This window comes from Sceloporus occidentalis, unplaced genomic scaffold (genome assembly GCF_023333645.1).
Source record: "Sceloporus occidentalis isolate IW3139 unplaced genomic scaffold, rSceOcc1.0.p SCAF_2, whole genome shotgun sequence".
Classification (NCBI taxonomy): Eukaryota; Metazoa; Chordata; class Lepidosauria; order Squamata; family Phrynosomatidae; genus Sceloporus; species Sceloporus occidentalis.
In genome coordinates, this window is record NW_028316982.1 from 122,230,783 (window position 1) to 122,246,025 (window position 15,243).

At 38.6% G+C, this 15,243-nt stretch overlaps 1 protein-coding gene across 25 annotated transcripts in view; it reads left to right on the plus strand.

Annotated features, from left to right (window-relative positions):
- The window catches only part of CAMK2G (calcium/calmodulin dependent protein kinase II gamma), a 181,362-nt gene that overhangs the window by 114,310 nt on the left and 51,809 nt on the right, over nt 1–15,243 (plus strand). For all 25 annotated transcript variants that reach the window (XM_089510762.1, XM_089510769.1, XM_089510768.1 and 22 more), the window contains exons 7-12: nt 6,804–6,906; nt 8,057–8,140; nt 8,751–8,845; nt 10,463–10,585; nt 10,858–10,941; nt 11,403–11,445. In XM_089510762.1, coding sequence (XP_089366888.1) covers nt 6,804–6,906; nt 8,057–8,140; nt 8,751–8,845; nt 10,463–10,585; nt 10,858–10,941; nt 11,403–11,445 — 532 coding nt within the window. The remainder of the gene's footprint in view (nt 1–6,803; nt 6,907–8,056; nt 8,141–8,750; nt 8,846–10,462; nt 10,586–10,857; nt 10,942–11,402; nt 11,446–15,243) is intronic.

The window sequence follows — 15,243 nt, forward strand, 5'->3', positions numbered from 1 at the left end:
ATCCCTCTCCCATTCTGCACCATTTAATGCTTCCGTAAATCAAACCACATTCAAAACTATATTGCCAGTTCTCCCAAATGGAGAGACTCCTTTGGAATTCCTCTTTGAAAGATCATCTTTGCAATCCCATTTTTGCATTTATTACTCTGAATAATAGGGTGCCACCTGCAAACTTGGTCACCCCACTGTTTAGTCCCAATTCAGGTAATATATAAACTACTTCTTATACCCCTCCTTTATGATTATCCATTTTTCCCTGCTGCCTGTGTTGCACTGCAACAGAGAATGGTGTGTATATGCCCTTAGTTTGCATGTGGTGACAACTTGGACCAAATTTCCTCATGAATTTGCTTCTAAATAATTTGCAGTGCACCAGAGTTCCACAGCAGGTAATAAAAGTTCATTGGCAAGACGAATCAATGCAGACGAAATTCTCTGCGGGTAAGAAGTTTGAAAACTACTGGCTCACTAGACTGTGATCTGGTGAAAGCTGCCAAATGCATTTTGTGGGCTTTTTTCTGTCTTCTTCAGCAGTTGTCTTTTACCACTTAAAATACTTCAGTTTCTCATCTGAAGTGTATGTTCAGTGGGCATCATTCATAGCTTATTCACTCATTAAGAGAAATGTTTTATGCTTGCATTAAATTTTTAAGATCCCCAAGCCTTCAAATTAGGAACATGAGCCAGCAAACCTCTTATAGTTAGTTACAAAACCAAAATAAAAAAATAAAAAAAATAAAAAGTTTATATTTAATAGGAAAGCTCCCAGTCTTCTTTTTTGGTTCCAAGAAAGATTCAGTGCAGCAGTCTGCTAACCATTAGTTGTGGAAGGTCCTGCAAAATAATAGCAGGGAAGTTTTTTGAACATTTTCCCTGATACCTCAGTATGATTCTCTAAGAAGTATCTCCTTAACCAAAATACTGTATACTGCCTTCCTATGAATGCATGCTGGATAAGACTGGCATTATCTTAGGTTTTCCTGATCTTGAAACTGAATAGGTAGAATGCCTTAGAAACTAAAATAAATATGAGTAGAGTCAGATCTTGGGCAACATCCAGTCACTAAAGCAACCTGAAAATTTCTAACATGGATGCTGTTGAGATGGAATGGGTTTTACCATAGAACAGCCATTTGCATGAATAAAATACTCATGCAGTGCCATAAACTATTGCAGAATATGTTTTTTGGAATGGATTATTGCAAAATAATATAAACACACAGTAAGGATATGCCCTGCCGTGAATGCTGCATTAGGCAAAATTGGTCCAAAATAGAAATGAGCATCATTGTGGTGGCTATTTACCCACCAATCTTATAAAGAGCCCTTCCACTTGACAGTGATGCTTTCACAGTGCTGTGAAGGACTTAAAAGCTTTCCATAGTAACTGCTTTTGCATAAAGGTAGAATCCTACTGGTGCTATTATTTTTATTTATTTATTTTGCCATCTTTCTCCTGGAAAGGGACTCTGAGGGTTCTCACAGATAAAAACAGTTTAAAACCTTACAATCAAAATTTAAAAGCAATTAAAATCATCTCTCTAAAACAATATGAAATTACATTTCATATACAAAAGGTAAAAAAACATAAATAGCATACACCATATAAATGCTCCTGCAGAGCCTGTGAGTTATTAGCCCTTTGTTTTTCTTATGTTGTAAGCTGATACATTTGTCTCCACAGCTATCTCATATTTCCGTTAATATGACTCAGATTGATTTTGATGTGTAAAAAGAGGTGTAAAAACTGGACATTAGTCTGCATGGGATTATTTGTGGCCATAAACCATTTCTAGAGGGGCAATATGAACAAGTGGTATGTCAACTAGGTAGGGAAGTGTGAACAGACATCATGAGGAAAAACTAGGTAGCTGTGAATTAAGAGCACAGAAGTTCTGGATTTGCACATTAGAGCAAATTCAAATAGCTTTGAAATGCCAAAAAGCTTTAAAATAAAATACCAAGTTGTGCCGCTTAGAGCTTGAAAAATCCTGTAAGTCATTGGTCTTCCTCGTAAGAGATTTACATTAGTGCTTGAGCATTAGTACTGTGAATGTTTGTGTATAAGTTGGCATTATGTATACATTGAGGGCAGGCTTTGGGAACAGGTTTGTGGATTTTGATATGACCTGTGGATAAGTCAAGGGTGCCAATGCTGCCCTCACATCCCCACTGCTCCTCTCGCCTCTTGGCACTCCTTTGAGAGGAATCGCCAAAGAGACACACTATCCATTGAAATCCCAGAGTTTCATCTCATTTCCGTGCAGCTTTATTAGTTAGTCCGCTCTGCATTTGGACCAAGCTCTGCTAACAAATAATAGCAGAAGTTACCTGCCATTTGTAAAGATAACAGCCCATCCTTAGGCCCAAGTCCTTTATCTGATACCTGATGCTGACTACTGTGTGAGCTCTTTTATTTTGTCATTTGAATTAATTAAGTGTGGTTTTAAAAACAAGACATCCAAGTACAAGAACATAATCACTAATTGAGCCTAAACGTTAGATATTGATCCTCATAACTCCTACTGATCATCTGTTTCAGTATCACACTTCAGTCTAATCAGGAACTTGAAATGATGCTTCTGAACATTCTGCCAAAGCATTCTTGCCAGGAATATAAGGATTCTAGTTTTCTCTATCTCAAAGCGGGGGGCAACTACAAATCATATGGCAGTAATAGGAATTGGCATACCTTCTCCTAGTGGAGAAGTGGGTCTATCCAGTGAACTGTTTTCAATGACATTAACACTGCTTTGCCAAGGTAAGGTCATTTTCAAAATTTGTAATTTCAGAGCACAAATGTTTTTGACATGGAAAGAGTGGGATTGCACATTACTAATGCTAATATGGCCATAGTCTTTGGAATGAAGGTGTTTTTATTGGAATGGATCATCAGAGCAACCTCCCATTGAAGTATCCTGAGGAACAAATGTATAAAATCCAGACTTGTAAACTACTGTGTAGATGTATTTTTATGTACAGCATTTCTCTTGAATTAACTAAACCGTTATGCTCCATTGCATGATAGGTTCAGCATCTGCTGTTTTGTTTGTTTGTTTTTAATGTTAATCCCCCCTCACACATATGAAATAAGATTGATTAAGTCAATCAGCTGTAATAATCCATGTGCAGAATTGTGAAATGCATCAGAAGGATGACATGTCTTCAGCCTTGGTATGTGGCATGTAGAGAACCACACAGTAACAAATCTGCTTGTAGCTTGCAAATATCTTCCATGGTAGAATTATTATTATTATTATTATTATTATTATTATTATTATTATTTATGTTTCCCCGCCTCTCCCAAAGGATCAAAGCGGGGTTGCAGACTACTAAAATCAATACTATAAAATACTATAAATCAACACTATAAAAACACAAAATGGTATATCTACAGTAAAATACAACAATCCAACAGCATCCAACATCCAGGGGTAAGACCAGAATGTCATTGTCGGCAGGCATATTGGTCATGTAGACATCACTCCTCGGGGGGGAAACGCTTGGTAAAAGAGTACGGTTTTCAATCTCTTTTTAAATGTTTCCAAAGAGGTCATGAGGCGGAGATAAGGATCTAGTGCCAGTGAAATGGTCTCAGAGAGGACAGTGGGAAATGGACTGACGTCTGTTTCCTGAAAATTGGGAGTGGACATCACCAGTAACCACTGCTGCTTTCTCTCCCCCACCCCTGTATCTTCGTATTATATAACCATAGAATCATAGAGTCAGAAGAGACCTCAAGGGCCATCAAGTCCAACTCCCTGACATGCAGGAATATACAATCCAAGCACCCCCAACAGATGGCCATCCAGCCTCTGTTTAAAAATCTCCAACGGACAGTCCACCACACTTTTGAGGCAGCGTATTCCACTGTCAAACAGCTCTTTCAGTCACGACCACTACTTTTTCCTGGTTTGAGTAAGAATCCTATTTTCTGCTTTACGGAGGTACAAAAGTAACCTATTCAGTGTATTCCATAGTGGTGGTTGAATTTCTAGTTGTTCTTAGAACTGCTGTAAATTTGCAGCATTTTTAATTTCACACTGGTATTTCATACATGTGAAATTCCCTTTTCACCCTTGAAATAGCTAATTTTTACTTGGAAGAAATAAGATGGGGCAGTTTAAATAATAATTGTGTGGCAATAATCTAGTGGTAAAGTTTTTCCTTGACCTGTACTATTTCATGTTCTTGGTGGGAGATTGTGTGCTCAAATGATCCAAGGTATAGAGAAAGCCTTCTTGCGTGTAGAAAGGTAGCATATTAAGAAGACAAAATGTTTTTGCCTCCTATATTCAAAAGTCAACACTTTTTCTCATGCACATATGCTAGCTTACAGTGTTACAGACCAGGAGGAATGTTGCCACTTGATTCTGATTAGAGTACAAACTGGCCCTGAGAGACTGTAGCCTACCTAGGCTATACAGGTAAATGTTCTTTACCTTTGCGTTTACCAAACCTGTGCCTTCAAGATTATACCATGCACACACAGACACAATATTCTTGATCACAATATAAACCATATAATAGGTAGATGAACTCTAGTCCTTACTGCCTTATAACTGAACTGATGTGTGGCCATCTGTCTAGCCCTTTATCTAGAAACCTATTTGTTCTGACACTGAGTACACTGTGAGTGTTAGAGGTTGTTCCTGGATATCCAAGGTTTGTCCCAAATGAGGACCTTTTTTTCATAATGTTTTGGAGCAACCTCAGAAGCTAGAATGATTGCATTGCATGAGATTTTTAATAATGTGGGGGAGCTGGATAGGTGTTTGCCTAATCTGAAGCTGAAAGGAATACTTCTAGATCTTCTGTTAGTAGGAGATAGGAGGTTGAATGCAGAGCCCTGTTTCTAGATGAATTACATAGGGTGCTTGTTCACATTTTGCATGCTGAGCGGCAAAAGTTTTGGCTTCTTTAGAGTTGAAGTGATGCCAGCCTAGGGCAATGCTTTCTTCAGTAGATTTTGGAGTCCTCTGTTTCTTCTGACTTCTCTGATATCTGCATTGGACTTTTTATTTATTTATTTATTTATTTTGGAATACAGCCATGTCCTAAATTAAAAAAAAGAGGTGCATAGTGATGGTGGCTATCCTGAGCAACATGGAAGCAGTGGCCTCTGACTAATAAGCCCTTGCAAAGGAAAATTTCCAATAGTCCCTAGCATTGAATCAGTAGACAGCACTGCAGTGACTATGTGAATTTCAGACTGGTTCTCTCTGTTCACCAGTCTGCAGCAGATGGTGTGTGTTCCATGATTTCCCCCAAGTCTGGACTATGTGCTGGACAAAAAATGACAACATAAATACTTCATAAAAGAGGAGTTTCTGTCCCAAAATAGGCAAAAACGGGACCTGGTGAGATTTGGACAGGCGTTCATGTGGCAGGGATGGGGTTTCAATGCATTGCATAGCTTCTTACTCCTGCACCTGAGTGGCAAAATTGGTGCAAATTATGCAGATTCATGCTAATTTCCATAGCGTGGACTTTCAGCTTTTCTTGGTGCATAATTAGCATTCTCTTGCTACGGAGCTCTGTTCAAATAAATGGATGAATATACATGGTCCTGCATGCTATCCTCTTGTTTACTTGTCCAGGGCCTTCGGGATTTCATGTGATGTTCGCTGGGATTTGTATCACTGCAGCTTGCTATGTTTGCTGCAGTATTATATCTCTACATGGTTGTAGTGTAAGCAAATCTGAAGGAAATGCAGACTCAGTGCCATCTACTGGCAATATCAGGCATTTATAATAGCATGCTTTTGAACAGAGTGGATAAAAAATTTTAAAAATCAGAATTTTTAATTTAAATCTCAGATTTTTTTAAAAAATTAAATGCTTTTTTAGAAAAATATATATCTAAAGATGGTTTTGTATTTAAGATACATTATGGTCCAAATCATCATGAATTTGGGATTAATTTTTAATTGAGTAGCATGAGAATGTATATTCATGCAATGTTTAAAATTTTGGTAAATGAATTCCATTAATCCATCCACAGTGTCACAGTATCTTGTTCTTCCAAAGGTTTTTATAAGATTATTTGACAGGTTTTTTTTTAATCTAGAGGATGTTACAACAGATACTTCATTTTACAGTTCTCAAAACTGTGAATTTGTGTCTGCAGAGATCACAATCCCATTGTTCTTTTGCAAATCTATGTACACAGAATCAACCCCTTATGCATTAAGTGCTAAGTATCAAAACATTCAATGAATAGGTTGTTGGAAGACTGAGAGTAGAATAGATCTGCAAAGAAGCTAAGTATGAGGAGTGAGTGTATTTTTATATAACTGTACAACTAATCTGAAATGTTGTTATTCTAAAAATGAAACCTTCATCTGGTTGTAAATATTAAGATTATGCCAGCAAGAATTAGTCTTCTGTAACTCTGAGTTGTATAACATTTGTATTAAGCTTTTAGCAAGGAAGAATGCCTTTTGTGTGTGGGGTGGAGATCACAGGATTATATCAAATCTTTCTGAGTAGTGACTTAAATTGTGATTTAAATGATGATTTAAATAAAATTGATTTAAATCAAAATCACCCTGCCTTTGAGGGACAGTCCTCTATGGACTAACTGTATCTTCTGAAAGAGGGGCGAGAAGGAATAGGATTATACTGTATACTCTTTTCCTATTAATTAACTGCTAGTTGGATCTTTGTGTAATTGCACGTAGGGAACTAGGATTAAAGGATATCTTGACAGGGTGAATTTCAACAGACACCACATGTTTGTAGAAGGAAAAGTCTAACCTGATCTTTTACTTTTTTCTGCTATGTCACCACATACAACTCAGCCTGAGAATTTGCTACTTGCAAGTAAGTGTAAAGGTGCTGCTGTCAAATTGGCCGACTTTGGACTTGCAATTGAAGTGCAGGGAGAACAGCAAGCATGGTTTGGTAAGTGTGTCAAAAACAGTTCCCTTCCAATTTTCTTCTGTTTCTCCAAGTATACTACAGTGTAGAATATATTATTTGGGTGGCTATGTCTGATGAATAACATTCAATGTCTAATGGATCTAGAGAAGCAACTGCATACTTTTTATCATGAGTAGTTCCACTGACCTTCCTGAATTTTCATCTAGGCTGTGTTATACAGCGCGCCCGCGCCATACGCGGCTTGAGCATACGCGCTCAAGCCGCGGGGCGGAAGGGGCGGCGCGTCCCATTCAATTGAATGGGCGCGCGCCACCGTGCACAAGCCCCATTGGAAACAGTGGGGCTTGAGCATAGGCGGAATTCGCCTTACACGGCGGGATCCGGAACGGATCCCCGCTTAAGGCGAGGGCCCACTGTACAATATCTTTTAGGTAGTGTGTAAACTGTCATGTGCATAACAGCTTACATCCATGGTATGTGGATTGTGGGCACTGTTGTCACAGTAATTTTCCACACCAGCAGACTTGCCCAGCTATTTTGCTGCATTAAATTGAAGCCAGATGGTGCTAAAACTGGTCTTCAAGTCCCACTGGCCATGTTTGTTGGGGGTGGGGTGGGGGGGGAACATATAGTTTGAGTAAGTAATTTTTCCAAGTTGGGAAAATTGGTTGTGGGACTCCTAACTTCAGGGACAATGGCACTACTTGCATAATCACTAGTTCTAGCCTCTGTGCTCTTTCCATTGCATGGAACCCCAAGCCTACCAAGCTAAGACTGGCACGCAATCATTTATTAGTGCTTTCTTTATTCCTTTTTTTCTCACCATCAGAGTATGTTATCTTGGTGGCTTTTTTCCCCTTTTGTCTTGAAGTAGGTTCATCTTCTATTTCTAGCTCAAAGTTCTGTTTGCATATATTGAACATAGTAGCTAGAATATGGCTTGACACAAGTTTTCCTGCTCTAAGGGCAATAGGATGCTAAATCGTCTAATTTGTTCTTAAATAATCTAGTGCACTCAGGTCCTTCTCCTTTTTCTGGATGCCCTCATTACTTTCTGGAATTCTCAAAAAGACAAGAGGTTCAAAGTGTTCTGGGGTTTGCATGTGCTTTGTGTAAGAATAATGACTTTGTTTTGAAATGCCAAGTCTTTTCCATGTTACTGTTTTGGCAGGGTTTGCTGGTACTCCAGGCTACCTATCCCCCGAAGTCTTAAGAAAAGATCCTTATGGAAAGCCAGTGGATATATGGGCATGTGGTAAGACTTTCTAGCTTTAGTGAAGGTGATTGGGGTGGGAGTTGTTTTGTTTTCTGTAAAATCCAACCTCGTCTTCATAAATTTGTCTGACCTCTTTGGAAGAACAGCCTAAGTAAGTTATCATAACTTCATATAGTAACAAATTCTGTTAAGTCAGTTGTTACTTCTTTTTTAAAAAATCACAGCAGAAGTGAATCTGGGTAAGATACAGAAAGTTAGCACCACTGTACAGTTGCTGGATATAGAGGAGACCACCACACAAAGCTGTTCTAGTCTCTCGCTGTTCCAATATGTTATTGCAACTTAGAGCTTAAAGTACTTCTGGTTTAGAATCAGAAGGATGTGTAAGAGCTGAAAAGGCCATAAGGATTTTCTTACATCTCATGCATTACTTTTGGAGGGTACTCCTTGCTGTTTGTTCCAAATGAATTACAACAGCTTGATAGGTCATTGGCATTTGAAGACAGGAAAACACAGGAAAACTGGAGTTGTCCATTGAATGTGGGAATAATAAAGAAGCTATAAAATATTTGATAAAATACCTAGTAGCAATGGGCAGTTGGCTAAATTGGATCTAACTAGTATAACTGTAATTTTTCTTCTTCTGCAGGAGTTATTCTGTACATATTGCTAGTGGGTTATCCTCCATTTTGGGATGAAGACCAGCACAAACTATATCAGCAGATCAAAGCAGGAGCCTATGATGTAAGAAAACTCTTCATATGCGTTTATTTCCATAACATTGGCAAAAATAAGCACACTTGAAATATTATTATGCTTTGTACATATATTGCAAAGAGGTACGAGGCATATTACTGACCTCCTCTCCTGTAAGTGCTTTTGTGCCTGGTAAAGTGAGGAAGGGGTGAGGTGACCCTTTATTGCTCATGCACAGGCAGTCTTAATTAACAGATTTCTCAGCTACAGAGGGTTTTTGTGATTTAAAATGAGCAATCCCCTAGGGTTTGGTGCTACTTGGTGTCTAAGGGCACTCTTAAATTATTTATCATGCAGAGCTGCTTTTCCTTTGTGTTGCTATGGGACGTCACAGCAGTTTGTTCAGCAATTGAGTCTTGTTTTCAGAGAGCCATGATTTTAGCTTCTTCTGTAAAACAGATGCCATAGCACAGCAATCTTACAACTCACATCAAGAATGCTCTTCCTGGGACCGCTGCCTGGTAGCTTTTCCCAGTTCATTGCTTCTCATCAGAGGTTGTGTAGTAGGTGTTACTTTGATCCTACTTTTATTTCCATCTGCAAGTCTGCACTTAATTTCTGTGGAAATTGTTGCAGGACAAGGAAGAAGTCTATGCAATTATTACTTTAGCTTTCCCTAGGGGGGAAATATAGGATGAATCATTTAAATATCAAAAACAAATAGCCAAATGAGTGGCCTTTAAACACTTTAAACTCTAGCATTTTCATTTAGTACTTACAGTTTCATATAAGAGACCATAGTTTAATGGTGGAGCACACTTCTTTCCAGTTAAAAGAATGCAGGTGTAAACAAGAGCTTAAAACAGATTGCCCATCAGATTAGACAACTTCTGTTCTCATGAATAGAAACTATAGATGGAAAAATGTTTGAATAATTGGGAGGATAAAAGAGTGGTTCTCAAGAGAATCCTAGCCACAGGAAAACAAACAAACAAAAACCACCCTGAGATCCTGCGCCAAGGAGACGTAGCATACACCAGGTCTCCCCTTTCTCAACCCCTCCCTGCACACTTCTGACATGACCATGACAAGGGTAGTGGGAGCAACCAAGTACTGTATATTGTAGTTTATGTTCTGATAGCCAGATATACAATGATGATTTCATGTTCTGCGGTCACTACAGGACTCAAGATCCTGGAGGGTGCCTGCTTCATCATATTTCCAGCTATCAGAACATAGCAGAACAGTGCTTAGTTGCCCTATGGCTGCTATATGGCACAAGAAACAGTGAGTCAGGTGGAACTCTTGGATAATTTGGAAACCAATTTTCATTCCCCTGAGAGCATCTTTGAAAATTGCAATTTTTGAAAACATTTTTGCAGTAGGGAGAGCACTGAATAAATTATTTTCCCCCTTCAGGGACAAAATTAACTAAAAGATTTGTAATATGTTGTACAAAGCTGGTTTTTTAAAATGTATTTGCAATTTTGTAGACCTGATCATCTTGTAAGAAGAGAGAGAGATGAGTTAAAGAGACTTGTTTTCCTAGTCTCATACTGTATTAGCTGAGCTGATCAATAGTATTCCCACCAGTTAAGTCAGAGGAAGCCACCAAAGTACATAAACAGGTAAAGGGCATTCCAGTCGCCTCTCTCCCTCTTTTAGTTTCCTTCTCCAGAGTGGGATACTGTGACTCCTGAAGCAAAGAACTTAATCAACCAGATGCTGACGATAAACCCTGCAAAACGTATCACAGCCGATCAAGCTCTTAAACACCCATGGGTCTGTGTAAGTATTCCTTCTCACTAACTCCATCCTAATATTAAAAGGTTTGCTCTCTTGCATGTCCCAGCAGACTCCATGCTATAACACAAGGGGACTGGATCCCATCTAGGCCCCCAGAAGGGCTGAGCGAAAATCTGAGGGTGGGGTGTTTTTTTGAATGACCAGCCCAGTTTTACTTATCACTTCTTTTCTGTGAGGGAAGTGTGTGTGTGTGTGTGAAGAGAAAGTGAAGTCAAAAGAAGGAGACCAATGCTGTCTTTTTTCTCTCTCTCCAGCAACGATCCACTGTGGCCTCTATGATGCACAGGCAGGAGACTGTGGAATGCTTGAGAAAGTTCAATGCCAGGAGGAAGCTGAAGGTATATTTGACTGGAATATAGTCTTATGTTTCTCCAACTTGGAATTATGGAGGTTGACAATGATGCATGTTGCTGTATTGGCACAAACATTGGGCTTCATGTTCATTTTGGGAGTGCTTGTTGCCAAGGTGTTTTCCTGCAGATTTGATTTTTGGCATCCACTGCAGTTTAGATAGATTCAGGTTGGCCCTCTGGTTTGCTGAGCACACCAGAGATGAAAAATGCCAATGACATGAAAAGTACAGGGTAATACTTTTATTCTGGAAATAAATAGTAGCTTAACAGGCTTTTCTTAAATCTAGTAAACTTGCACTAGCATGAAGTACAGGTTCCTGTAAACTTGTGTGTCCTTTATCAAGATGAAGGGTGCCCACCCCCTTGAAAAGCTTTGTATCCTGTAAGGATATGCCATCTGTCCAGTGAGTGGGCTGGGCAAGACTGTCAATTCTCTCTCTTTTCAGGGTGCCATCCTCACAACTATGCTTGTGTCTCGGAATTTTTCAGGTAAGTATTCCCTTCTCTCTTCTCCGCCTCTCCCACATCTGTTTTCATATGGGCCAAGATATATGTGTTAATCAAATATTAGAGTATGAATCAGAGTGGTCATGCCTTGGCTGTAGGAGCAATTTATGTGTATCCATTTGGGAGATTTTCTGTTAACACTGTAACTTGGGGTTAGAAAGATACTGTAATGACCTACTGTGTCATCTGTAAGAGTACTCTTGAGATGGACACACTCAGCATCCTTGAGTTTTCTATTAGGAACTTAGTTTTTTATGCATTGTGGTAGCAGGCTGGTTTCTTTCACCTCAAAAATGATAGCATAGTTCCAAGCAAGAACAAGATTCATTGCTGAAAATGGAATGAAAACTCTCTCAAATCCCATTACAAAACATCCTTAAAGGATCCAAACTGCTGGTGCTCCTTTTTATTTCTGGGGTCTTTGAATTAGTTTCTCTCACAATATGCAGCTGGGCTGTGCTTTTTATTAAAATAAAGGTATCTAGGCATTGCATTGGAAAAAACCTTTGGAGGAACAGTCACCACTCAGGCTCTTTATGGTGAGCAGTTGGCAGTCTGGGAAGGTGGGCAGCCCCTCCTCTTAGTATCTAAGCAGCTTGACTCTGCTTGTAGCCAAGAGATGGTTTTATCCCAGATGCCCTCAGATTGCCCTCTGCTACATCAATGAATGGGGTTTTACAGGTAACAGGAATTTCCCTTTCTGAAAAGCATGGGAGTCCATTTTGGAGTCCATTATGTTATAATCACCAAAGTTATTTGCTATCTAAATACTCCTTCCTGAGGTGAGGATTCTCTCCATGTGATTGGTGTTGTTTGATTGGTGTTGTTATTTTTGCAATGCTGAACTCTCTTGGCCTGCTTAGAACAACCTAGCACTTCTACTGTAATAAATAATCTTGGAAAACACACACAGTGCCTTTTTCCCTGTGTCAGAGAAAAATGTGAAATTTGCAAAGGAAAAATGGACTCTGTTCCTTATGAAATGTTTTCTTGACTTTTAACTTTTACTTATAGATATTTTTGAGAGAGTAGGATTTCTGAGTAACAGGTAAAGTCTTCATAAGGTACTCTTGTACAGGTGGTTCATGCATCAATTTTATAGGCAATTTCTTTAAGAAGATGTGAAACCATCTTGTCTTATTCAGGATTTGTATCTGTCAAGTGCTTAATCAGGGGAGGAAGATAACAGTAAATACTGGTATATTTTAAAAGGAACATGTTTAGCTTCCCTGAGGATGTCAGGCTGACTACATAGTTTTTCATGTGTACATTTTGAGTAAATTTGGGATGGAGAACTTGTGGGCCCTCTGGATTCTGTTATACTCATTACCCATCTGACAGGCTACCCAGCAGGGAAGGATAATGAGAACTGCAATTTATCAACATCAAGAAAGCCACATCTTCTCCACCTCTCAGCAATATTTTACATTTAGAAGACCAGATTTTTCTGACAGTGTAACTGTTAGTATTTTCATTAGTAGCAATTTTTTTTACTGCAAAGTGCCTAGTAGCAGGCACTAATATAATGTAAAATATAGCTTCATAGAATCGTATTTTTTCTTCTCCTTGTATATTCCCTAAGAAAGAGACTGCCAGTCTCTCTCAATTTTGAATAACTTTCCCAGTTTTCAGGAGAGAGAACTGTGTGAATATTAAAAACAATGTACACCATGTGAGGTTCTTTCCAAATATGCTTTTTTCTGATTTCACCTTTAAATTTAGTGTGCTCAAGATGGAATAAATGTTTGGTTTGCAGGTGTTCTTGCCTGCTATGTCTCTAGATGGAAGCTACTGAACTGGATGATATCTCTGCTTGAATTTTCAGGGAAATGTGAAATTTTAAAAGATCTTTATATGTGTGTCCATATCACTGGCTTTTAAAATGTTAAGCCTCAGGATATTTCATTGTGGGGCTGGGGCAGAGGCAGAGAACTCTGCCTAGGTGGAGAAGCAAACATGGGCAACGCTTTTCTATTCCATACCTCTCCAAGCAAGAAAGTTGTGTACTCTTCACAAAGTACCTTATTTCCTCTAGTTCCTGATACTGATGTTACCTATTGTGACAAATGCAGTTTGCCTTTGAGTTGCTGAGCTTCTGGGGTATGGAACCATCTACCATTACAACATCCAGTGATTGCCATCTCTGAATTATTGCTGGTGATTGCCTTCTCTGAACCTGGTGATTGTCATCTCTCAATTATAATTGTAAACTTCACTGCTGTGTTGATTTGAATGTCTAAGAGAAAAATCATGTATTGCAGTATCGAGAGAGACAATGTTTAAATCTCAGTGGGCCTACCAGTTTGAAATTGGTCCAGAAGAAAACTTGATACCAGTCAGCCCTAGTTGTCCTATTGGTTCCTGATAACTTATATGAGGTTAGCTTAGGCCTTCTGCTATAAATTCTGATGTTTTTTTCTTTCTCTTTGAAATAGATTTCTAGCCCTATCTAGTGTTCACAAAGAAGAGTCCCTCTTTTACTATTAGACCATTGACTAGGTATCTCAGAATTGTTCTGATTTCCTTAGTATTGCAAAAAAAAAAAAAAAAAAAAAAAACAACCACCTTATTAGGACTTTATATTTAGATTCACAATTCCCAGCCCCGAGCCGAGTATAGAAGTCCAGTGCAGAAACCTTTCTCTTAGGAAAGAAGAAATGTAGATGCTCTTCTGCTGCCCACTGATAAGTCTCTTGAGTATTCTGAATACATTCAGTTGTAATCACTTTTACACACCTCCCTGAATTTCAAGCTGAAAGTTCAATAATTCAGACTCCAATTTGATTCTAGTATAATGCTTGATGCTATAGTGTGTTGTGCTCTTGACCAAAGAGTCATCATATTGGAGGGAAACATAATTAATTCTTCCCCCCCCCTTTTTCCCCCTTTTTTCTTATTGGTATTACAAACTCAAATGTGTTTATATTTGGTCCCATTCCATCTGCTTGTATCCATCTGAACGCAAGCAGATTAAAGGAATAGTTTTAACTGCTAAGCTGGAAATCCAAATACCTTGACTTAATTGAATCATTGACTAATGAACAATTGGACTTGACAATAAGGAATTGGTTGTTTGTAAGAGAGCCAGCATAGTATAGTGGTTTGAATGTTAGGTTAGGTTTCCAAAGCTTCATCTACACTGCAGAAATAACATTCAGCCATGGCAGTTAAAATGGTTTCAAACTGAATTAGTTCTACAGCGCGGATGCAGCCTAAGAGTACAAGGGTTGAATCCCTGCTCAGCCATGGAAACCTAGTAGGTGGCCTTAGGCAAGTTGCATTTTCCTAACCTTAGAAGAAAACAGTAACAAACCTTCTCTGAATAAATATTGCCTAGAAAACCCTGTGATAGGATCATCCTAAATCAGAAAGCCTTATCACATTTGAAAAGACAAACGAAAGCCAGGGAGACAGAGTGGCTTCTGGCTTACATTCCTGCAACACTACAAAGCCTGTAGTAGCTTCATTTTAATTCCCACTTTTTTCCTTGTCCATAGGATGTTGGAAAGATCCCTCTGCCATTCTTTAATGGAACATTGTTAGTTAAGATTAAGATAGTTTGAAATAGGAAGAACATTTTTGGTAATATAGACATCTTAACTGAAATTCTGCCTGTTTCTGACAATTTTGTGTTTTTCCATCTCTGCATATTTAGTTTACTTTCTTGCAACACTTTTTTGATAATTATTTTTTAATAAATCTAAATTCTTAGTCATGACTATCTTTATTTTCTATTTTGAAGTCTGACTTTTTAAATAAATTCTTCTTTCTCAGTTTTTG